This window comes from Triturus cristatus, chromosome 2_1 (genome assembly GCF_964204655.1).
Source record: "Triturus cristatus chromosome 2_1, aTriCri1.1, whole genome shotgun sequence".
Taxonomy (NCBI): Eukaryota; Metazoa; Chordata; class Amphibia; order Caudata; family Salamandridae; genus Triturus; species Triturus cristatus.
In genome coordinates, this window is record NC_140581.1 from 861,339,657 (window position 1) to 861,364,157 (window position 24,501).

Below are 24,501 nucleotides of genomic sequence, written 5' to 3' on the forward strand. Positions count from 1 at the left end.
AAAAAGGTGGAGATCGGTACAGATCACCCCTGGGAACAAAGAAAACATACTACATGCAACACTGAGAATGTGATTTACATGATCCGGTGTCTGTGTAACCTATTGTACGTTGGAATGACCACACGCCGAGTAAAAACGCGCATTTTGGAGCATCTGAGTACAATACGTTGTGGTAAAACAAACACAAAATTGACAGCCCATTTCCACCAATATAAACATACTGAGCATGATTTAAGGTGGACTGTATTGGGTAAACCTTTTATACCTCCCAATACAGTAGATATCGCCAGCTTTTTGTTTATCAGAGAACAACGGTGGGTCAACAGACTGAAAAGTAGTACCAGGGGTCTAAATGATTCCATCCCATGGTTTCATCTGTATGGGTTAGGTAAAAAATGATACAATTGGATAAATGTAAAAAGCGAACTGATAAATACCTCTTGAGGTTTCTAGTATTGAGATCCTGTACTGTACAAGCTGTTTGGTTTTGCATCATTAAGAAGTCATGGAAAAGAAAAAATATAATGAGACCTCAGAATATCTCTTCTGCTGGCAATATGAAGATTTTGAACAGCAAAAGCTGTTGGAATATGTATTTGCATTATGCCCCTACCGCCCTGGAGGTGATATAGTGAAGAACGGGGATTTACAAATGTGCTGAGGTTTAGATTAATATTTGCATTATGACCTCTAAAAGAGTTGTTTGGTTCAAAAAACGCAAATAATGCGAGTCCGCACTTTGGAGACAAGAATTTCGTGGCTAGTACACGCTAAGTGGGGGTGAGCTAGGACTGCTAAGATGGCTGCGGTTGATACCACAGACGAACAGAGTCCCATTTGAAAGCAGTCCGTTTTTTATCTTTGCACAGTACCTGATCGGAAGTACGCGCGTGAGGAGAGTGGTTACCGGTCGAGGTTGCTGACATGCAGATATTTAAATGAATGTTATCTGGCTATGTCCCCATCGACGGAGGACCGAGGGGAGGGCGATCAGCTCCGTGGGTCCTTGGAGTAGTAAGTAGTACGAGTAGATGGAATGTGAGAGATTAGTCCTGGTGGTGAACTATAAGAGAATGGGAAGTTGAACTGATGTCGTTGTTTGTTCCTTCCATCTCATTTGATAATTAGAGTGTGACTACAGGACCACGGTCCCTTGCCGGTCCCGGGTTTGGAGACTTTCTAATAAACCCTTGTAAGTCCATTTTGCATTCTCTCTCTTACTCTTTGTAAGTCGCACGTATTATGGGGTGACTAGTGGGCAATAGCATGGAATTTTAGCACCACAGAGCTATGTTCAACCTTTAGGCTTGGCGATAAGATGTTTGTTTTCCACGCATTTGGGGGAATAATGGATATGGTTTCATTACGCACTGTGTCAGTTGCATTTTAGCGGTGGAGTGTGGTGTTTGCTCATGGGAGACACAATACTCGGTGGCATTTTAACTTAGGAGAAAGCTGTTACTTTTATGAAAGGTATATGAGAGAAGCAGAACGACAATAAATATGCTCTACTCTTTTTCAGAAATTGTTCACTCTTGGAAACTGTTCAGAGTACAGTACTGAAAACAACAAGCGGTTACCTGTCGTCTGAAGGTAACGAATCCCCAAATAGGGGTTAGACTAAAAACCTAAGGGACCAACACCCTGACGAATGCCAGTACGACTCTTGTGAGCGTTTAATGTTGGCAGAAACATGTTGGTACAAGCAGCTGGGATTTAGGGGTCTGTACCTCCCCAAAATAATCCCAACAGTTTATTTTTAAATTCTGCCAGGAGGTGACATGAATAAAATTGTATACAGTCTCCCCCTAGGTAGTTTTAATATATATGTCTGCACACCTGTGGTCCCTTCTTGAGGGAATATTTTTCCTTATTTTGTTCGCTGTCATTAATCGTGTTTGTTGTCACCTTTCATCTTTCTGTGACCTCACCACTACTTTCTTCATCTCTCAAAAAACATTGCGCTCCGCCCTCTGTGTTGGTCTGCACGAGGGCGTTTGACGCGGCCCAATGATGAAGCATGACACTGCAAAGTGTGTGAGGGCGGTATTATAAGAATAATGCTTTTTCCTTTTCACAAACATTCTAGGTTCTGATAGTAAATGATAACAGTGTGTCTTTGCTACTATCATGGTGACCTGTTACTAAAAAGTTTAGGTAGCTCTTCTCTGCATAGTGAGTTCTAAACTCTATGAAAGATACCAATACAAGAGAATGATTGCAATCAGTGAGATGGAAAAATATTGTAGAATGCACCAGAAAGCAACTGGAACAAAAGTCTAAAACAAAATTGACCACCGACCCACAAGTAAGACAAAGTACTTGAGAAATTGCTCCCCAGCTCTCTTCATGGGATATGACACATCGGAAAAGGCAGAGTGGCAATTTGGATGAAACAAAAAGTATTCACTTAAGTCTGATTTTGAAGATTGAAGAAGTAAAAGGAGACAGCTACTCAGAGACTTTTGGTTCCTGTGTATCTTAGTAGTTGCATTAATAGCCCTGAAGATGCCATTTGTGTGTATGAAATGAACAAGAAAATGCTTATGAGAGCACAGTTCTTCATTTCGTCAGTGAGGTATCTTATGAACTATGCATTAGGGATAATAAGCATAATTATATGCCCATCTCTGATAACCAAGTATAGGTAGACAATGGATGCTATCCCGGGAAATGTGGTAAAATAAATGTCATATTCTCTTTTTCAAAAGAAATGTATGATTTGTTGGTTGTGGTACTGCATAGATTCCAAGACAGGACAGGTAGACTTAGTTGAAGCTTGGAGGGGCCTACATTTAATTAGAATAGATATGAGCCACGGTATGGTCAAAGGCTTGGTTACACCATCACCCCAGCTTTTTCTCAATAAGAATTGCATGAGGGGGGACCAGGTAGACAGATGCAACTGTTCCTGTGCCCTACAAATCACAGACCCCAATGTTTTACAGGTCTCAATAAATAAGTGCACCAGAGCAATTGGTAACAATTGTTAATGGAGTTGTGGCAGGTCTCAGAGAGCTAGATCACTGTGGATCCAGGTGGTGTCCCTAAGCATCTTTCCAAAAAGCTACAGCCAGTGCTTAATGTTCTAGAGATTAGGTGCCGGGTCCAAAGTTTCGCTTAGAAATCTGTGGCTGACACTATCGAATGCCGGGAGTGCTAAATACCAGCGCTGAATAGTCTTGATTGCATTACATGCCTCTTTTATCCTTCATCAGACATTCTCTGCCCTTTCATCTCTTTCTTTCTGGTTCTTTTCCATTCATGCTTTCTTTGTCACTATTTTCCATCTTTCTGTCCCCGCTCCTTTTTGCCTCTTGTGTTATTTCTTTCTCTTGCCTTGCAACAAAGTCTGATTATGAAAAATAAATGCTGGTCCCCATAAATGAGTGCGGGTGGACTCCACTGGCAACGACTCGCTACCGATGCTGCGGAGGAGGAGCAGGTAATTCTTTCTTTGTTTGTTCAAAAAGAGATGTTAGATGATAAAACATGATTCAAGATTTCACCGGATCCTATACCAGCATTGACCATTAGTTCTAGAGAATACAAAAAAAAAATTAAAAGCGAATGTGGCTGATTCCTTCACACCACATGACTTACTTGATGGCGTCTCCATAGTGAAGAAAGGAGCAATATCCACCAAAGAAATATGGGTTGCTTTAAGAGTAACCGACAATTATAGTCTCATGAGCAAATTCATGATAAATTTGCAAAATCTAGAAGCAGCAGTTTCTGCAATAGAGCATAAACCTGAATTGAAGGGCATATTGCCAGCATTCTGACTTCAGACTTTAAAATGGTGCTGGTGAGGCCTCATATACAAAACACTGGAACTGACTTTGCAAATGTATATTCCAAATTCTCAATTCACAGAAAAGATTTGCAATTTTTAAACTTTATTATAAATGTAATGCACACACTGCTGTTCATTGGAAATTTGCAAGGATAGGGAGTGGCCAAAGGAAGCTCCTTCCACGTTGTAATATGTAGGGGTATGCACAAATGCCTTGTGACTGCTTTTGTGGTCACAAAGCATTAATCGATTAGTGTCTGCCAGAGGCAGATGGCATATTTCGCAAAGTGCAAGCTGTCAGTATTTGCCAGATTACACTGTACTTGTTCAGGCTGGAGACATCGGAAAGAGTGGAGAGTGGCCTCACAGACCACTGCATGCAGCACAATATGGGAAATTCTCAGTGTGTCACTGTTTGCAGCATTGTGACCTCTCATCCTTTTTGGGACAAGGGTAGCAATGGAGGCACCTCATGACTGCTAACCCTGGGGTGGAGCTCTGCTGTCTCATGCAGGTCTCCCTCTCAGCCTTCATTATCTTTCTGCAATTAGTCACAAGCCGATTAGCACTCTTTTGATATTAATGAGGTGAAAGTTTGGGACTTTTAATGAAAAGTAGCATCCTAAAAGGTGAGGTTGATTGCAGCACATTACAACACTAGGCTATGATTGACCATTGGTGCATGAGCCCATGATACCTTTTGCAGAGACACAGAGAAAGTGGTTAAAGTCCTAAAACTGCAAAGCAATCAAAAACATTTCATGGTAAAAGCAAACCTGAAGTTCATTCTTTGCCATGGTCCATACTCCACCGCTTTACGATCTCACTACTAAAACTGCAATCCCTCCTAATCCTTTTGCATGGAGTAAATAACAAGCTAAGTCAGAGGCTGTGGAGTTTAACAAATGTATACAAACTTTCTGAAATATATGTTTGTTAAATTGTCCAATTTACTCCAGTCCCAGCTTGAAAACTGTGGTGTCAGGGCTTTCAGTGGGCCGGGTCCCTGTGGATCTCAGAACCAGCAGTAATTAAAAATGACTTTGAAATGGGTCCCTTTTGGGCCTTACATTTATGTCCTCAATTTACAGGCAAAAACACTGATCGATTTCTGAACAATGACTGAATTTAGTTCCTGTTTCTGTTTCATATGTTTTACTTAATCTTACATTACCTAAGAGCTTTTGCTTTTTCCAGGATATTTTGTTGATGTAGTCTCTTTTCATGTAGTATATTACTCTTGTAAGGTGCATTCTTTGAACTGAGTCACCTCTGGGTTTTTCTAAAGGGCGATGAGAGAGAGCTCTAGGGTTGAGGCAGTAGGCGTTACGAGTTTCTCACAGTGCCTGTCAGTGGGTCAAAAAGGTGACCAGAATCCAATCCTTGGTCTCTCTGCAGAGATCATAGAGCAATCGTCATGTGCGCAGTTGCGGTTCTATGTAAATGTGTGTGAAGGAGGTACACAACTGTTAAAATATTGACAGGGCACAAGGAACAGAAATTCTCTGCTTTCAGGTGAGCAGGTATGTTGTCTGCGGTGGGGGGAAGTGAAGGGGATGAAAGGAAGTACAAGCAGAGAAAAAACTAGGGTTCTGAAGAGGAAAGAGAAGGTGTGAAATATGCAAGTGGATGATTTCAGAGAGCTGTGGAGAGGAAAAGGGTGTAAAGGCCTAACATAGATTACAGAGGAAAATGGTGTTAAGGTAAGAATGGACAGGACTGAGCCACTCTGAAAATCAGTACCCCTTACACAAACATTATTGATGTTTAATTCAGCCTCATATTTTCATAATTGAAACATTTTCAATATCAATTATTTATCACAAAATCATTGTTATGCATTTATCTTAAATAGCGAACAACCATTGGCAAAATCAATAGTTCTTTCTTGATTTGGGCATATATCAGATGGTATATTATTTATCTGGATGCAATAAAAGAAAGCTCAGAGCGAGATACAAAAATACAGGGGAGGTGGCACAGTATGAGCAGTACAGGATTTTAGTTGCCACACCTCCCAATTTTTACCACACCCTAGCTTACATGCTCCTTTTTCGTGGTCTGGCTTGATAGCACAGCTATCGCCAGACAATTATGTGGACATCACTAGAGAGGTGCTTTGACTTCACCAACAAGTTGGGAGTCAGGAGTACATGTTTAAATTGGGCAGATGTGGTGTGATTCCTCAAAGAAATCCCTGCCCTCCAGCTGTGGTCATTTAGTTTATTCATTCAGCTGCCTAAGGCTGAACTTTCTGGGGAATAAACTTGACATTGTAATGCTTTTAAAGCTTCTTAAATAAGTAGATAATTTATGTTGTTTTTCTCTGGCACCAGCACAGATGGAAGGGTGACAGCCACTAACCTACATGGATTTTTAGGTCTGGCTTGGAAGCTCAACTGTCACCTGACCTTTTAACTTACACCAATATTATTGTATAGTTATTTGCTTCCACACAAATACATATCCATTACCATGCTATTTACTTATAATGCTTAAGAATACCATACAGCATCCCTTTAAAGCCAGACCTATTGGCATCGCCAATGCTTGTTTATTTATGGTGCAGGTTGAGGTCAAGGTTTCTGGTTAAAATGGCAGTGTGAGGGTAGCCATAGTCAGATGACGTTTAAATCATGAAACACAGTATACTTTATAATAAATACGTTGGGTCAAGAATGTTTTTAAGTATCACAAACTTACCATTCAAACTTTCACTTTCTCCAGCTTCTCGTTCAAGTGTTGAAACATTTAAGACGCTGGCGAGGCTTACGTGGGCCCAGGCAAAAGGCATGCGGTATTTCCCCAAACGCTGGCAGAAGGACTCGGCTTGAGATTTCAGTTTTTCAACTTTATCCTTACTCTGAAAAAACGCAACAAACAATATTTCAGGTCCCTGTGAATGGTTGCCTATTTGAGAAGCACCATTGACATACACAAAATAAAGCGTCTCTGCTTGCACCATCATTTTCATAACAGTGCTGAGATGGATTATTTACACTAGCTGATTACAGGAAACGCTTGATGCTTGTATCTGCTGCTCTCAGTGGCCGGAAGTACTGCGAGTCTCCCAGGCAACAGAAGTGTGTATTGAGACATGTCGCGTTGGCACCTACGTCATAAAAGCTTTTGTTATCACGGCATAAAGTGACGATAGTGGCATGGATGACGATAGTGGCATGGATGCCAATAGAGACCTCAGGGATGCCCGTTTGTTTAGTTATAAATACGAGGAATCAGCATTTGTCTGCAGAACATGTGAAATGTCAGAAACATTTAAGTCAAAGTTATTCTTAAACATGACAAAAACATTGTATGCCACCCATATTTGATTTTTATTTATTTTTAGTCTTTTTAGTACTACTGTGCTTTACATACATTACTAGAAACTACAACACTGGAATACTCCTGGGATTCTGGTTGAACGGGGTCATAACAGAATCAAGTGATGGGAGGAATACTGAAGAGTGGGGGGTTGAAAGCACAGGAGCTTATTCGCATACGTACATTTACACATGTAAATGTACTCAAGTGTAAATCTACTACTAAATGTAGGTTTTCATCTACACTTTTTTCCTAATCACTATTTCTGTGTGGAGATGTACACCTTGGTGTAGACTTGCACATCTCCACCTCTCAGCGAAGCCTCCTACAAAAGAATTTAAGAGCATAAAGTTTATATTAGTAAATCTTTGCATATACGTGGAAATGTTCTTATGGGAAAGTATAGGAAAAAAGATTAAAATGTATTATTCTTTAAAAAATATGATACATATTTAATATGAACTATAAATGTAAAATAATTTACTATATTTTAAACCTAGTACTAATGAAATATAATGTTACAGCATATTACCTAATTAAAATTAATTGTGTATTAAAAATGTATTAATTATTCATTAACTTTAGAAATAAAATGTCCTCAAAATAATTTTATTTAACATTATTTCCTTATGGGTTTGTAGAGTATTCAAGTCCCTGCTTCCAGGCACAAAAAAGCAGTCCGGATTACGAGTTGACTTCCCGACTAGCCAACAGCGGTGGTTGGACTGTCACGTAAAGGTCGGCTGAACGAAGGATTTGGGGTGCATAGTCGCCCCTTTCAAGATCTTTCCAGCAGATTTCAACGTGGATCCCTTTCTCCAGGTCCCCTCTACACAGAAGCATCTTCACCCTAGGGAATACAACCTCATCTTCGGTGAAATACAGGTAAGTCTTTTTCGTATCATATATCCATTGCCAGGACAGCCCACATATGGGCTGAACCCCGGTAATGGGTATATGGTATCTTTTCACATATATCATTCATATGTGTGCATTCAACACATATGCAGTTGCGATGTACATAGGCATCAATATATATGGAAATACATTCCCCACTGCTGCAAGCCCGCCACAGTGAGATCGCCAGCCCCTCTGGAAGCTCGTAATACGGCGGTCGGAAGGCCACAGGCTCAGCTGTCTCCTAGCGGTCACGGATGCGATCCTTTGGCGGTGGGGTGAGATTTCTGACTATCAGCAGCAGGCCACCACTGGATGTCTGCTGAGAATTGCTGCTGAGGTCACAGAGCAATTTAGCTGACCTTGACGGCTCATTATTCAGTTGGTGTAACTAACCAAGGTGATGAGGATGAGAAAGTATGAGTCATCAAGTAGAGGCTCTTCTGCAGTCATGCCTCCTCTTAACCGTTCTTAGTGTATCTCCACGTTTAACAGTGCCCATGTTAGCCCTGGAAGTTGATTGTTTCTGTGACCCCATGTACCCACGCCACCATGTACCTCATGGAGAGAACACCATATAGCTGGATGTAGGAGCCCAAGAAAGGGATGGAGTAATCTAGTAAGAGCCAAAGATTTACTAATGTCAGCTTCTTTAATGGCCCATGAGGAGCTTTAAGGTGCTTTAAGGAGCAGAGGGACTTTAGGAGCATTAGGAATAAAAGTACAAGGGAGGAAGAGCTGTCTGGGTACTGTAACTGTTCTCACCCTTTTCTCTTTAACAGCCTCTAGGAGATTCTACTGTGGTAGAATGTCAGTACACCATTCCAAAAGTTTAGGAAGATACGCTGAAGTTGGTTGTTAAAATCTCTCCTATAACCATCATTCCGAATTGCCCATTTAATGCTCCTTCCAAGTCTTTTAACTGTTTTGTAAGTGGCTGTAGATATTTCCCAAAACCAGTAGGCCTAGGGTGCTTCAAAGAGCTTTTTCAGTTTCCTCATCTTCCTTGGAGTAACAACTTGACAGAATTTTGATGCCATTTACCCTACAGTCACCTCATAATCTACGTTCGACACAAGAAACAGAAGTCAGGTGACAAGGGATGCAGGGTTTCAGTCAAACCACCTGCTCCACAATTAGACCATGTAAAGTCTTTATAAGACAGATGTGCAAGGAGGATAAGGGAAATTTGAAGCACAGAAGAAGGCCGAGATTAAAGCTGAGAGAGAAATAAGGGTTAGGCTGGCACACATGTTTTACACTGCTATATGCCACACAGACCTTTTACAGAAATAAGCAAAACCATCAATAAGTGGTGAAGATATGGGCACAACTCCTGATTGCCAAACAGTCCATCCATGAATGTTTCTAGGAAGCAGTTTCATCTTAAGGCCAAATCCAAGCCCAAGAGTTGAACAGAGCTGCCCACCTTATAGATATGAAAAATGGGAAAATCTCTAAGAAGAAGTGGACCCTATCATTGGGAGAGGAAGTGACAAAACAGGAGATTAAAAAGGATTATCTCATTGCAAAAGAGAGAATCTGGGTAGGTCCGACACAATGTTACACTAAAGTAATGTTCCTTTTTTGTCAGGAACACTCGGATAAAATCTGCTTTAAAAATGGTAAACTCACCCAGACATTGACTACAGCAAGAACCCAAATGAATGATCTCAGACGGGAAGAAAATATTCCAAAGCAAAATCATCATAAAGCCGTCCAAACCACAGAAAGAGGATGTTAGCAATTATATCTATGAATGGAGAGAGTGGAGAGCACAGGAACTTCCAAAGAACTTGCCTTTGTTGAATAAAGGGAACATGCAAACCCAGAAGATCCCAAAATCACTAATGCCTACTGTCGAAACTTCTTTGAATTACCTTATTCTGGACAAGCAAGCCATGCCAGAAATGCCAGAAGACATTGAAATGGAAACTCAAGACTGGTCTAAAGAATACAACTATTGCATAGATACATTCCAAGATAGGAACAGGAAGACAATCGATCATCTGTAAGCGAGACAGATTGTATCATGGTGCACTGTGGGGAGAGAAATTTTCAGAAGTTCATGCACCTGATAGGAGACCTTGAAACCCAAAATTAAACCCTAAAGTCATTTCTGATAAGGATTCAGCAGACTAATCAGTGTACCATCAGCGTACCTTCCTTAAGCAAAAGCAGTAGGCCCAGCAGCATCATGTTCCTTTCCCGCTCACGAGCCCCTCAGATTGCCAATGTGTTTAGCTCTTCCACCCCACTGATTTAGAATGTGAAACAAAAATCAGACCTCTTGTACGCTATATTAGATGCCTAGTGTTATTTAACTCAGTGGTACTCATTTTATCAACCTCAGGAGGATGACATGATTTGTAGACCTGCTGGGATTTGAATCTTTGTGCATAAGGTCAAACACAAATTGCTGTAGTGGATGAATTTGTCTACAGAACCATTAGACCCACAGACACCTCTAAAGGCTGTGGGGCAGAATATGCCTGCAGAGATAGTGGCAGTGTGACTCCTATCACTCTGTCATTGTCTTTATGAACACACTAGCCTGCTGCCTCCAAAATGGAACATATAGAGTTCATGAATGCTTCCAACCGCCTACACAAAGTGTTAAAGTAGGCATCAGCTATGCTTATGGTTTTTTTTGGTAATATGGCCCATGGTAATATTAGGTTATGGATTACATTGTGAGAGTGGTGAGATTCGTCCATAGAATAGATTGTTTTGCTCCACCTAAACTCTTGTCTCAAATATATCATGTGACCATAATACCACAGCTAAAATATTGCCACTACAAAAATATCGTGGACAAAAAAATGAAATTCAAATATATGTTTTGAACTCTATTACAGTAATATCAACATTTAAAATATACTTTATTATTGGTTTTTATTATGCCTTTTCATTTTAATGTATTTTTTTAATTAATTATATTATTGTTAAATTAATGTTTAATTCGAATTAAATGATATTCTATTAATGTATAATTGTTATATGGGTTGTTGGGTTTATTACGGGATTGGATGGGTAGTTAAAAAACCAATATATTAATTAACATTAATCGATTATTTTTTGTTATATATTTGTTTATTTATTTAAGTTTTAAAAATGTTTATTACATTTTGGGTTGCAGGTTTTATTGTGGGATTGGGTGGGTAGTGCTTTTCCTAAATATATATTAATGTTAATCTGATTAATATGTTATTTGTTATTGTTATTTATTTATTTATTTACTGGTTTAATAATTATTTAATATATTTTAATTTTGTGTTGTGTGAGTTATTGGGGGATTGGGTGGGTAGTGTTTAAATGAAATATATATATATTGATATAAATTGATTAATGTATCATGTAATGCTAATTATTTAATTGTAAAATGTTTTTTAAATATACATGTTTAAGTTATGAAAATATTTGGGGGGGTTTCTGGATTGCAGTATGCTGCGATGTGGGTCTCCATCGCTATTTATAAAGTGTATACTAAAGAGCATTACTTGTTTAATACGTTGAATATTGAAAGTTTGATATTGTTTTTTATTTCTATATAATGTATTATTTTTGAAACTGCCTAGGAATATGTGGTATTAGGAGAATGCACAGGTAATTATAAACACTGTTAAATTATAATAAGATAAAAACTAAAAACGTTTCTTAACAGATTTTATTAACTTTTTTATGTTGTGTGTTTGGTGGTAGGTGGGGTTGAGCTTTTTATTTTAAATTTATTTTGAGAAATTAAACTAAAGTGTGTTATTCTTGTATAAATGTAAACTTATATATTTTTTTTATTTTGAGAATTGTGGTGCGAAATTTCCACAGTGCTTGTTGGATTGAAGTTAGAATAATAAATCCGAGCCTCCCCAATAAATGCACCTTCACCAATAGTGAAGTTGATTTGATTGTTGTATTTGTAGAGCGCAGACAGTCACTCCATAAGGAGCATCCTGGCGTTATGCGGAGGCGGGGATGAGGTAGAAGCCATGGGGACTCTATATCAGGGAAAGGCAGAGTTTGTCTAGGGCTACAAAGATCCAGGTTTTCAGTGCCTTCTTGAAATGTATCTCAGTTTTTAACATCCTTAGGTGTGTTGGCAAAAGGTTCCAGGCTTTAGTTCGTAATGCTGTTACTGTTTTACCACCCTTTGTTTTGTACTTGAAGTTGGGAGGTTTAAGGAGGTTTGCTGATGATGATCTCAAAGTTCTGTATGTGGTGTAAGGCATGAATCTGGCTGAGAGATACGTTGGGCCTAGGTTTTGCGTGGCTCTGAAAGTGATTAAGAGGATCTTAACCCCTTCTCTGCGGGGGTAATTCCCCCGCGGTGAGGGGGGGTGGGTGGGGCCACGGCGCCGCTGTGCTCGTGACGAGCTCAGCTTGTCATGACTCAAAGTGGAGCTGTGCTCATGACGAGCTGAGCTCGTCACGACCCCGCCCACTGATTAATTCTCCCGCACAGGCGGGGAATTAATCGCGCGTGGGCGGGCCGCGGCCGTTATGACGAGCTCAGCTCATCATGAGCACAGCTCCACTGTGACTCATGATGAGCTGAGCTCATCATGAGCACTCAACAAGTTAAATAGTATTCTCTTGTGCAGTGGGAGCCAATGGAGGGTTTTTAGTGCTGCGGATGCTGAGGACCTTCATGGTAGTTTAAGGACTAAACGTGCTGCAGCTTGCTGTACTACCTGTAGTCTTTTCAGCGTTTGTTTGTTGGCTCCTGCTAGGAGGCTATTGCAGTAATCCAGGCGCGATAGAATCAGAGCCACCGCTACTGTTTTCCTGGACATTAGGGGGATTAAGTCAAAGAATTTTATCAATGACTTGATGAGGCTGAAGCAGGTCCCTGCTACAGTCAGTGCGTGGGGTCGAAAGGAGAGATCGGTGTCGAACTGTACTCCTAGGTTTTTTGCCACTTTAACAGTGGTAGGTGGTGGCATCGTACCCTCGGGCCACCAAACATTCGGCTGGAAGGGATTGTCTTTTCCCATTAATAGAATCTCAGTTTTGTCGGTGTTGCACCTGAGGTGGTTGTTCCTCATCCAGTGAATGACCTCGGCTAGTCAGAGTTTAAAATTGAGTTCCGCATCAGTAGAGTCTTTGTCCAGGGATAGGATTAGTTGTGTGTCATCTGTGTAGGACGTTACTTCTATCCCAAATGAAGTTACTGGGGAAATTAGTGGGGTCATGTATATATTGAACAACAGCAGGCTGAGAGATGAGCCCTGTGGCACTCCGGTTTTAATGGGACGTTTGGTGGAGAGGAACGTTCCGAGGGACACTGCTTACCTGCGATTGGTGAGGAAGGACTCAATCCATGCCAAAACGGTGTTGGAGATGCGAATGGATTGGAGCCGTGCAAGGAGAAACTATGTGAGTTGGTATCGAAGGTGGCGGACAGGTCGAGCAAAATCAGTACTGCCTTCCTGCCTTTGTCCGCTATGATTTTGAGAGTGTCAGATATTTCCAGGAGGGCAGATTCTGAGAAGTGCTTGGGACGGAAGCCGGACTGCCGAGGGTGAAGGACCATGGGGGTTTCTAGAAAATTTGTTAGTTCTTTATGGACTAATGTTTCCGTAATTTTTCCCATTATAGGAAAAAGCGATATTGGGCGGAGATTGGAGAGATTAGATGAGTCAATGTTTTTTTTTTCCAGTGGTTTTACGATGGCAAGTTTAGATTCGTCAGGGACTATGCCAGAGCATAGTGAGGCATTGACTATTTGGTTGACTACTGGGTTAATGATATCCATAATTTGGTGTAGTATCATTAGGGGACAGGCATCCAGGGGAGAGCCTGATTTACAGGCGGCAATTGCGGCTTGAGTTTGCTCTAGTGAGGCTGGTTTAAAGGTTTGGAGTGAATGGCTGGTGCCGGCTGGATTAGTCTCCGGATCAGCGATCAGGCTATGATGTGGCGTAGGAAATTCCTTTTGGATATTGAGGATTTTTCCCTCAAAGAAGAGCGAGATCTGATCGCATAGGCTCTGGGAGGGTGGGATTTCTTTCTGTAGTGCCTTGGGATCGGTGAAGGATTTTATGATAGAGAAAAACGTTTTTTGATCTTGTTTGGCCTAAAAAAAAAAAATTCGGAATAAAATGTTTTTTTTGCTAATTTGATTTGGGAGTGATATTGTTTCCTGCATATTTTGAAGGCTTTTTGCTCTATTACCTCGTATGCTCTTCTCCACTTACGTTCCTGTTGTTTGCATTGGAGATGTAGCTGAGCTAGGGTGGGCGTAAACCAGGGGGCTTTATGAGTTTTAGGTTTTATATTCTTATTGTGTGATTCTAGTGGGATTAGTTTGTCGCTTATGGTAGTCATCCAGGTATGGAAGAGTTGTGAGTCTTCTGGTGTTTTACCGGTTAGGGCAGTGGTGGCCAGTTTAGGATTGCTGGCTAATTGGGCCCACTTACGTCTTGGTTGTACGGGGGTGACTTGTTTGCCCCGACAGTTAGTGGTATCTGCACCACTACCTCAATATCTCCACTAATGTATGCACATACCATGTTTGTTAGACTGGAGTTAGAAAAGTACATTTAACCCACCCACCAATGTGTGGAAGTTGGGAGGTTTAAGGAGGTTTGCTGATGATGATCTCAAAGTTCTGTATGTGGTGTAAGGCATGAATCTGGCTGAGAGATACGTTGGGCCTAGGTTTTGCGTGGCTCTGAAAGTGATTAAGAGGATCTTAACCCCTTCTCTGCGGGGGTAATTCCCCCGCGGTGCGGGGGGGTGGGTGGGGCCACGGCGCCGCTGTGCTCGTGACGAGCTCAGCTTGTCATGACTCAAAGTGGAGCTGTGCTCATGACGAGCTGAGCTCGTCACGACCCCGCCCACTGATTAATTCTCCCGCACAGGCGGGGAATTAATCGCGCGTGGGCGGGCCGCGGCCGTTATGACGAGCTCAGCTCATCATGAGCACAGCTCCACTGTGACTCATGATGAGCTGAGCTCATCATGAGCACTCAACGAGTTAAATAGTATTCTCTTGTGCAGTGGGAGCCAATGGAGGGTTTTTAGTGCTGCGGATGCTGAGGACCTTCATGGTAGTTTAAGGACTAAACGTGCTGCAGCTTGCTGTACTACCTGTAGTCTTTTCAGCGTTTGTTTGTTGGCTCCTGCTAGGAGGCTATTGCAGTAATCCAGGCGCGATAGAATCAGAGCCACCGCTACTGTTTTCCTGGACATTAGGGGGATTAAGTCAAAGAATTTTATCAATGACTTGATGAGGCTGAAGCAGGTCCCTGCTACAGTCAGTGCGTGGGGTCGAAAGGAGAGATCGGTGTCGAACTGTACTCCTAGGTTTTTTGCCACTTTAACAGTGGTAGGTGGTGGCATCGTACCCTCGGGCCACCAAACATTCGGCTGGAAGGGACTGTCTTTTCCCATTAATAGAATCTCAGTTTTGTCGGTGTTGCACCTGAGGTGGTTGTTCCTCATCCAGTGAATGACCTCGGCTAGTCAGAGTTTAAAATTGAGTTCCGCATCAGTAGAGTCTTTGTCCAGGGATAGGATTAGTTGTGTGTCATCTGTGTAGGACGTTACTTCTATCCCAAATGAAGTTACTGGGGAAATTAGTGGGGTCATGTATATATTGAACAACAGCAGGCTGAGAGATGAGCCCTGTGGCACTCCGGTTTTAATGGGACGTTTGGTGGAGAGGAACGTTCCGAGGGACATTGCTTACCTGCGATTGGTGAGGAAGGACTCAATCCATGCCAAAACGGTGTTGGAGATGCGAATGGATTGGAGGCGTGCAAGGAGAAACTATGTGAGTTGGTATCGAAGGTGGCGGACAGGTCGAGCAAAATCAGTACTGCCTTCCTGCCTTTGTCCGCTATGATTTTGAGAGTGTCAGATATTTCCAGGAGGGCAGATTCTGAGAAGTGCTTGGGACGGAAGCCGGACTGCCGAGGGTGAAGGACCATGGGGGTTTCTAGAAAATTTGTTAGTTCTTTATGGACTAATGTTTCCGTAATTTTTCCCATTATAGGAAAAAGCGATATTGGGCGGAGATTGGAGAGATTAGATGAGTCAATGTTTTTTTTTTCCAGTGGTTTTACGATGGCAAGTTTAGATTCGTCAGGGACTATGCCAGAGCATAGTGAGGCATTGACTATTTGGTTGACTACTGGGTTAATGATATCCATAATTTGGTGTAGTATCATTAGGGGACAGGCATCCAGGGGAGAGCCTGATTTACAGGCGGCAATTGCGGCTTGAGTTTGCTCTAGTGAGGCTGGTTTAAAGGTTTGGAGTGAATGGCTGGTGCCGGCTGGATTAGTCTCCGGATCAGCGATCAGGCTATGATGTGGCGTAGGAAATTCCTTTTGGATATTGAGGATTTTTCCCTCAAAGAAGAGCGAGATCTGATCGCATAGGCTCTGGGAGGGTGGGATTTCTTTCTGTAGTGCCTTGGGATCGGTGAAGGATTTTATGATAGAGAAAAACGTTTTTTGATCTTGTTTGGCCTAAAAAAAAAAAATTCGGAATAAAATGTTTTTTTTGCTAATTTGATTTGGGAGTGATATTGTTTCCTGCATATTTTGAAGGCTTTTTGCTCTATTACCTCGTATGCTCTTCTCCACTTACGTTCCTGTTGTTTGCATTGGAGATGTAGCTGAGCTAGGGTGGGCGTAAACCAGGGGGCTTTATGAGTTTTAGGTTTTATATTCTTATTGTGTGATTCTAGTGGGATTAGTTTGTCGCTTATGGTAGTCATCCAGGTATGGAAGAGTTGTGAGTCTTCTGGTGTTTTACCGGTTAGGGCAGTGGTGGCCAGTTTAGGATTGCTGGCTAATTGGGCCCACTTACGTCTTGGTTGTACGGGGGTGACTTGTTTGCCCCGACAGTTAGTGGTATCTGCACCACTACCTCAATATCTCCACTAATGTATGCACATACCATGTTTGTTAGACTGGAGTTAGAAAAGTACATTTAACCCACCCACCAATGTATGCACTTTCCCCCCAGTGTTTGTTAGATTTGAGCTAGAATAGTAAATAATATTATCCCCACCGCAGTATTCACTTTCTCCTTTGTTTGTTAGACTGGAGTTACAATATTACCCCACTCACGTATGGACTTTCCACCATGGTTAGTAAACTGGTGTTAGAATACTAACACTGACCCCCAAAATTCATGCATTTTCCCCAATGTTGTAAGATTTAAGTTAGAACAGAGTATGTGTTTTTTAAAATAATTGTGGATTGGAGTTAGGTTGCTACATGGTATTTTATATTTGAAGAGTTTTAAAGATATTTTGAGCATATAAAATGATATATTTTGTACAATATCTTGTTTTTTATTTTATTTTACACTGTGTTGGTTTTAAAAAATTGTTTACTTTTCAAAAAAGTTTACTTTTTGTTTCATTTGTTGTATTTTTTCAAATATTTTGTCTCCTGCTTGTAGAAATATAGGATATGCTCCTATATTCTTCAAATAAATATACAATTACGTGTGTTTTATTGCTAGTCGTGAGCAAGGAGCGTTGGCTCCGAAACGCGTAGAGTTGCTGTGCCACCATTAAATAACATCTTTGCAAAAAGCTGAGTCCGCGGCATGCTGTTTCATTGATATTTCCAGCAGCTTACGAGAGGATTTGCTGAGACTCCCCACCCCGCCAAGTGAACGCTGTCACAAGAAGCTCGGGTAAGAGCGAACTTCGTTGTTGATGTATTTATATATATATATATAGATATATATATATATCATATGTGTGTGTATGCGTGTTTGTAGATAACTTTTTAAGTATTGCACATTAATTGTGATTGAAATTTAAATATTAAATTAAACTGGTATTGTAGATTGGGCTATGTAATTAACTGGGTGAAAAAATGTCTTAGGTCCGATAAATAGCAATTTTAACACCGTATAATACACTGTTTATGGAGGATTTGTTGGGTCCATTCTGAATTTATGCTTCACTCTTGCAGGAATTATTGGATACATTTTATGAAAATACACGCAGTTTCCACCCATTCCTTCAGTCATTTTGTCTTTGCAGCAATATGTTATAAATTTCAACACAATTAGAAGTATCAGCTGTTCATTATGACCAACCAGTGAAAATAGGAATTTCTCACTGATGTTGTCTATTGCAGTTCCTAGTCCTTTCAAGGATATTTAAAATTAGTAAAGGGCCAGGAGCTGTTTATGGAGAGGTACATACACGCTGCAGTCTAGTTACCTTTACCTCCAGATTTAGGTAGTATATAGTAAATATCATAGAAGTCCTTAGTTGACAAGTCCCATTGGGGCTGATAACTGCATGATTTATGTGGGACAAGACTAAATGCCCTTGAAAAGTAATATATACTTCGATTCCACACCAGGTAGTCGGAAGAATATCTTGATGCATGATTCTGGACAGGATTATGTTGTCACCATTGATGCTTTGACATGTTTGTTACTTCCACAACCACACACTAGTCCATGAGTTTGAAAGTCACATAGGACCTCATTACGATGGTAGTAAGACTAGCATCCGAGAAGGAGTTGGTGGTCCCGACAGCCCAATTCCGATATGACTGCCATGCAGGTGGTCGTAAAATGCTTTTTACTATTGCAGCTTGTGCAGCGGCCCAGGAAAAGGGCCGCTGCACAAGTTACAATTGCAAAAAGCATTTTTCAAACATTCATGCACCATGTGACAGGTACTATGTGGTGCTCGGCACACGGTACATGGCTGTTTGAGAGGGCACCATATGTGTCCCCCATACCAAATCGCGGAGGCCTACGGGGGCCCTGCTAGGGGCCCCCAAAGTCCATTTCTGACAGCCTTTCCACGCGGTCGGACCACCATGAAAAGGCTGTCGGAAACTGACACCCTGATCCCTACAGCTGTGCCTCCGCAGACACCTCCTCCATTGTAGGGATTAGGCTTCGACCGCCGCCCTGAAGGGCTCCATGAGCCTGTCAGAGGAGGAGGTCTTCACCCCGGCCACATCGCTCCGACCATCGGTATTGTAATCCAGCAGTCAGACCGCTCCCTTAGATGTCGGGCGGACCGCCACCGACAGCCGAACGGTGTCGGTCCACCCAACATCGTAATCGCGCCCATAATGTGGACATCATATCAATGGGAGGTATAAGAGGGAGGAGAACCGTGATAGGGGTCTCTAGGCCACTTGTAATAGTTCCACAAATTCTAACTACTTTGGAATCAAACAATGCTACAAGGTTCCCCAAGTGTTGTTGGGTTGTGCATATACCGTTTAGCAGGGATTCTGGACTGGTAAATTTACAAGGAATGCATGCCATTTCCTTCAATAGTAGAATAGTATTTCTCTTTTCTTTTTAGAGTGTTTTTATCATTTTCCTTCTCAGGTATTCTTCAGTGTGTTTTATCAGCATTGGCATTCCAGATTTCAGCATTTCCTTTTCAGTTAGGCAATGTGTAGGTAGTATTATTTGTTTTTCATGTTGAATTTTGTGCAAGATATTTCTTTTTGAGGGAAGAACATTATTATTTCTTCTTAGTAAATGTTATATTATTCATGAATGCAGTTTACTGTATGGAAGTCATATTTTTGTAACGTCTGATGGGCATGTAGTTAGACTGTGGATCAGATCGTATGCCACTCTGGAGAGTGGGAAGGTGATAAATGAATAGTAAGACCATAACTTGGGTGGCATCTCTATACTTGTTATTTTGCTTGTGTCAGAGAAAACTAGTTCCAGAACATGTGCTCTATCAGTCAAACTGCTCATCTTGTTATCTCTTGGGGTGTCAATGAATATCAATTGATTACACGTATTGTATACTACCACAGTTTGCAGATCTAGTTCCACCTCCAGGAGTTCACCCAGAAACCTCCCTCAGTGATTCTGTGTGCAGTCCCTGCAGAAAACTCTAAAGGTATTTTAGAGTTAGATGCAAGGTACATTTTTTTCTCAACTTGTTAGTGCAGGTTTACTTCAGGAAATGGTCTATTGAATACTTCAAAAGCTGGCAAGATGGCTAAGTAAGTAATATGCTTGATACTGTGCAATACGTGCAGATCATGAGCTCGAATTCCAGAAGGGTGAAGTCAACCTTTTTCAATGCACAGTCAATAATCTGAACACCATTAACTTACATAATAATAACGTTATATACTTTAGCATTAAATGTGATATACAGTTTAAGCTGTACTTTTACATAGTGATCATATCCTTCAGTGCACTTTATCCCCTTCTTTTCCACCCTCTTATTTTGAAGTTATCTTCATTTTGTTTCCACCTCCTTACCTATGTGAATCCTCTTCTTCAATGAAATTTCAAACAATGATGGTTATTATTTTTACACCACATTAAAAACAAAATCCAACGTAAACTGATCAAACTGCTTTCTTTAAGCATGTCATGATTTCCATACCTTGCCTCCTTCAGTTTCCTTAATGACTATGTATGGTTCTGCACACTCTCCAATTTCCCCTTGTTGCAGAACTTTTTCTATCTATAAAAGAGACAGTATTTAATATCACTTTAAACACTTGGACAAAAACAGTGTTTAGGTGACACATGCTGAATATTTTTTAACTCATTATCATTTGATTAGCAACTAAACAATTGGGAAATACAGCGGTAAAGTATATCAAAGTCCCATTATACAGTACTTTTCATCTTGCCTTTCCAAAATGAGAAATGCAATGATGGGCTGATCCAGAGAGAAAGCTCCGGATGCGTAAGTGTATGCAGATGCATAGCAGGGATTTTTTACTGTTCACAAAATCAGCAAGCACACATATATACGTAAGTTGCCTAGGAGTTTTCAAAGATCAAGGAACTAATGTATGTTACATACATTTGTGGCTTATGCCTATTTTTTTCTATCCCTTTGTATGTGTAATCTGTGCACTGTAGAGAATGCCTCTGAGATCCAACCCTCTTTAGGGTATCCGCTTGTGCTTTGCTAAACAAATGAATAAATACATACATAAAATACATTCTTTCCTTTTTCTTGTAAAAGCTAGTTTCCATTAAAAGAATTTTCTCCCTTATACACATACTTTCCACACGATTACTGCCATGCTCACACCTGGTTCATTCAAGTGTAAGCTTGGAAGTGTGGACCACCAAACAGCGAAAACAATTGAAACATGTCTCTGTTACACTTAAAAATACAGAAAATATGCTAATGTAGTGGAAGCTCTGCAGGTCTATTCACAAACTGCATTTCGTAGCACTTTTTTTGGTACTAATAAAGAACTACAAAATGCTATTCACAAACTGAGTGTAAATCTCCACCTTTCCTATTTTTTTGATGGTGAGATCCTCACACATGCAAACTTATTATCTAGCAGTAAATGTGGATGGAAAAAAGGGCACATCAGTGGGAGGGGTTTAAGAAGGAGTAAGGGAGGGGCATGCATCCACCACAAAATTGTAAGCTCATTTTCTGCTCAAACTTAAATTCTAAAATGCCTACAGCCAAAAAGGAACCCAAATCAGTAATAAATTACTCCAGCTCAGTGCTGGAGTGAATTTAGCCCCTCACATGACCAACCACGGGTACTGCAGCCCTCTTCCTTAGAAAATAATGGCGGTAGAGAATTAAAATAAAACTACATAGAAAATAATGCTAAATTAAACAAAATAATTAAAATAGTTAAGAATATAAATAAATACAATTCAATATTAAAAAATATATAAACATAAAATATATTTATTCTTGAATTATAACTTATTTAACACAATTTTTAAACTTTGACATTAGTTTAACATTCATGTTTATTAAAATATAATTAAATAACTATTAATAATATTACCGCATAATTAGAAATGTATTTATTTTCCTTTAGAGAGATTCTATTTTTTAGTTTAAATCTCAGAGAAATTAATGTAATTTAATTTAATATATTTATAGCAATAAAAGTGTTCGTTGAAAATAAGGTTGATGGAGCTGTAGCTTTATAAAATTTTGTTCAACATTTTAAATAAAAATAATTAAAAACAAATATTTTACATAATTGTTTTTTCAATCTTATTTATTTATGTACACTAATCTACTTTATCATAAAGACTCCACAGTGGTGGAGATCTCACTATGGTAAAGACTAGGCAAAATTAATCCATTTTATTCAACTTTATAATAAATTAGTAAAAGTTTTTTTATGAAGCTGTAAGCAAGAAAAGTTAAAAGCATAAAGAACAAAGCTTTTGCTGTAGGTATTGTGGTCAAAGTTAGGCCTGGGTGAAATTTTTATCACACCGGACTAACTAGAGTAATTTTGGTAATTCCCCATTACTCTTGTGATTCGAAATGACTGAAATTGTGGATTACGCCTGCTCAAGTAATTAAGACTAGCTTGGGGCAAATCGTACATTAGGAGGACAGGATCAACAAACTTACAGAGCACGTTCGGCTGCTGGCTGATGCTGTTTGTGTGGTGTTGCATATAGTGCTATTGTCTTAGAGCAAAATGCATTGTCTAGTCCATATTGGACAAAAGGGTGCATTGTGTGCTAAGAAAATAGTGCTAAATGCTGGATTAAGCTCATTGTGTGATTATGCAGAATGACGCAGGAGGCAATTCCGCAAGTCTGACTCAGTGGGGAGAAGTGAGACCAGGGCAATCTAGAAAATATCTGTATTTCAACTTGGGTCATTTAAAGGTGAAGCACCTGAGTTTTTCATTCAGACGCCTTTTACACTTAAGTGCACAAATAAAAGAAAAGCCTAATCTGAAGGATTCTTGGTAGCCAAGTGATCAGTCATCCTGCGCTTTAGGCAGTTCTGTTTCCAACACACCGTCTTCTGAAGCATCCCAACCTGGATACTGTCTACATTGGGGTCACCAATCTCGCTTCTCATCCCTGTGCTTCAGGCCTTCCATTATGTCAACTTAACGACCAAAGCTTTTTTGCATGACTTCTATGATGACTTACATTGCGGGCCTGCTGGGTATTGTGCTTGAATACAGAAACCCTGCACAACACACAGAGTAGGTGAACAACAGAAGCCTCTTACATTATAGTAACAAATCACCATATCCTACAGCACAGTCTATCACTAACACTGCTCACATGGTTGCAAAATAAGATTTTTAAGAACTGACTCATGCAGTAATAGGTCATTTGTAAAACTCCGAATCATAGTAGGTCGCATTCTGACCTTAATGTCATGCTCATTAATGAATCTGGGCCTCAGGATACACCCTGATATTTGTTACTTCATTACCAACAACAGCCAATACACTTGATGCTTATATTTATTTTGTTTTGAGGAGGCACTCACACATCCCTTTTAATTGTCAGTCATTGTTTAAATGACTGAATATTATATCTAATACTCCTTATAGTTTGTTTTCCTCCAAGGTCTGTAATCTTTCATGACTATCCAACCCCTTGAACATTAATGAGGTAGATCCCAAATTGCTACTCACTACGATTGAAGTCCATCACAGGGATGGTGGCCTGCTAGGGCCAGCAGACCACCATGTCTGTAATTGTATTTCAAAATAAGAATGTTGTTAAAAAAGAAAGGTTTTCTTTTTTTTGTTTGTTTAAGAGTTGGCAGTGGTCCCAAGGACCACTGCCTACATTTCAACAAACTTTTTTTTCCACATTAACAAAAAGGAAGGGGTCTACAAAAAATGGGAACTTCTGAGGGTCAGTAACTTTTCAATGGCTTATGACAGGGTCTTAAACTTTTGATACATATGGCTGGGAATAGCTATTTGGAACATCTACAAAACATCCCTTCCAAATAGTAATTACTTATCCATTGACTAAACCGACTCTATGAGTTGATAAAAAGTTACTGACTTCTAAAATTAGTTTAGTACATTGCAAAAATCGTCTGAGTCGGAGAGTGTGCGACTGAAAAAATGCTCTGTACATCTGGCCTGTAAATCCTATGCTCATTTATGAACCTAGACAAAAGGATATACCCTGATACTGTTGACGTCATTACCAGTAACAGCCTATACACTGTTAAGCCCTTCTTCCACCTCTCCCTTTATTAATCTACTCTTGATGCTTATGTTTATTTTATTTTACGACGGCACATACTTGTTAATAATAAGTATTGGTCTAAATAACTGAACAATATATCTAATACGCCTTACATTTAGTCTTGCTACAAGATCTTTACATGTAAATTTGATGGCCATCCAACATATGTTTCAGACAGGCTGCTTCTTTAGGGGTGCCACTTAACCAAAATTGCATCTTTTAAAATAACTGCCTCATACATATATTTCTTTAGAACAAACTTTTCTTTTAAACCAAAAAATTATTTCATACATTTGAATGTAATTTCACATTTTCAAGAGGATTCTAATAAACCAGTTTAGTACACATAATTAATTTCTTATGTGTTATCTGGAGTGCTAATTGTCTTAGGCTTCTTCTTTCTAGTTGTTCCTACCAGTGATAAAAAAAATAGAAAATGTTCATATCGTGATTAAATTGGGATCGATTATCAAACAGACATACATCTGCACCCGCAAAGTCACACCCTCACATTTGTGTATACTTGTGTTTCAGTACTT

The 24,501-nt window shown here is 40.1% G+C and overlaps 1 protein-coding gene across 2 annotated transcripts in view; it reads right to left on the reverse strand.

Moving 5' to 3' along the window:
* The window catches only part of DOCK8 (dedicator of cytokinesis 8), a 567,196-nt gene that overhangs the window by 326,569 nt on the left and 216,126 nt on the right, over positions 1–24,501 (reverse strand). For both annotated transcript variants that reach the window (XM_085632978.1, XM_085632979.1), the window contains 2 exons: positions 20,382–20,462; positions 6,500–6,659 (listed from right to left, as the gene is read on the reverse strand). In XM_085632978.1, coding sequence (XP_085489104.1) covers positions 6,500–6,659; positions 20,382–20,462 — 241 coding nt within the window. The remainder of the gene's footprint in view (positions 1–6,499; positions 6,660–20,381; positions 20,463–24,501) is intronic.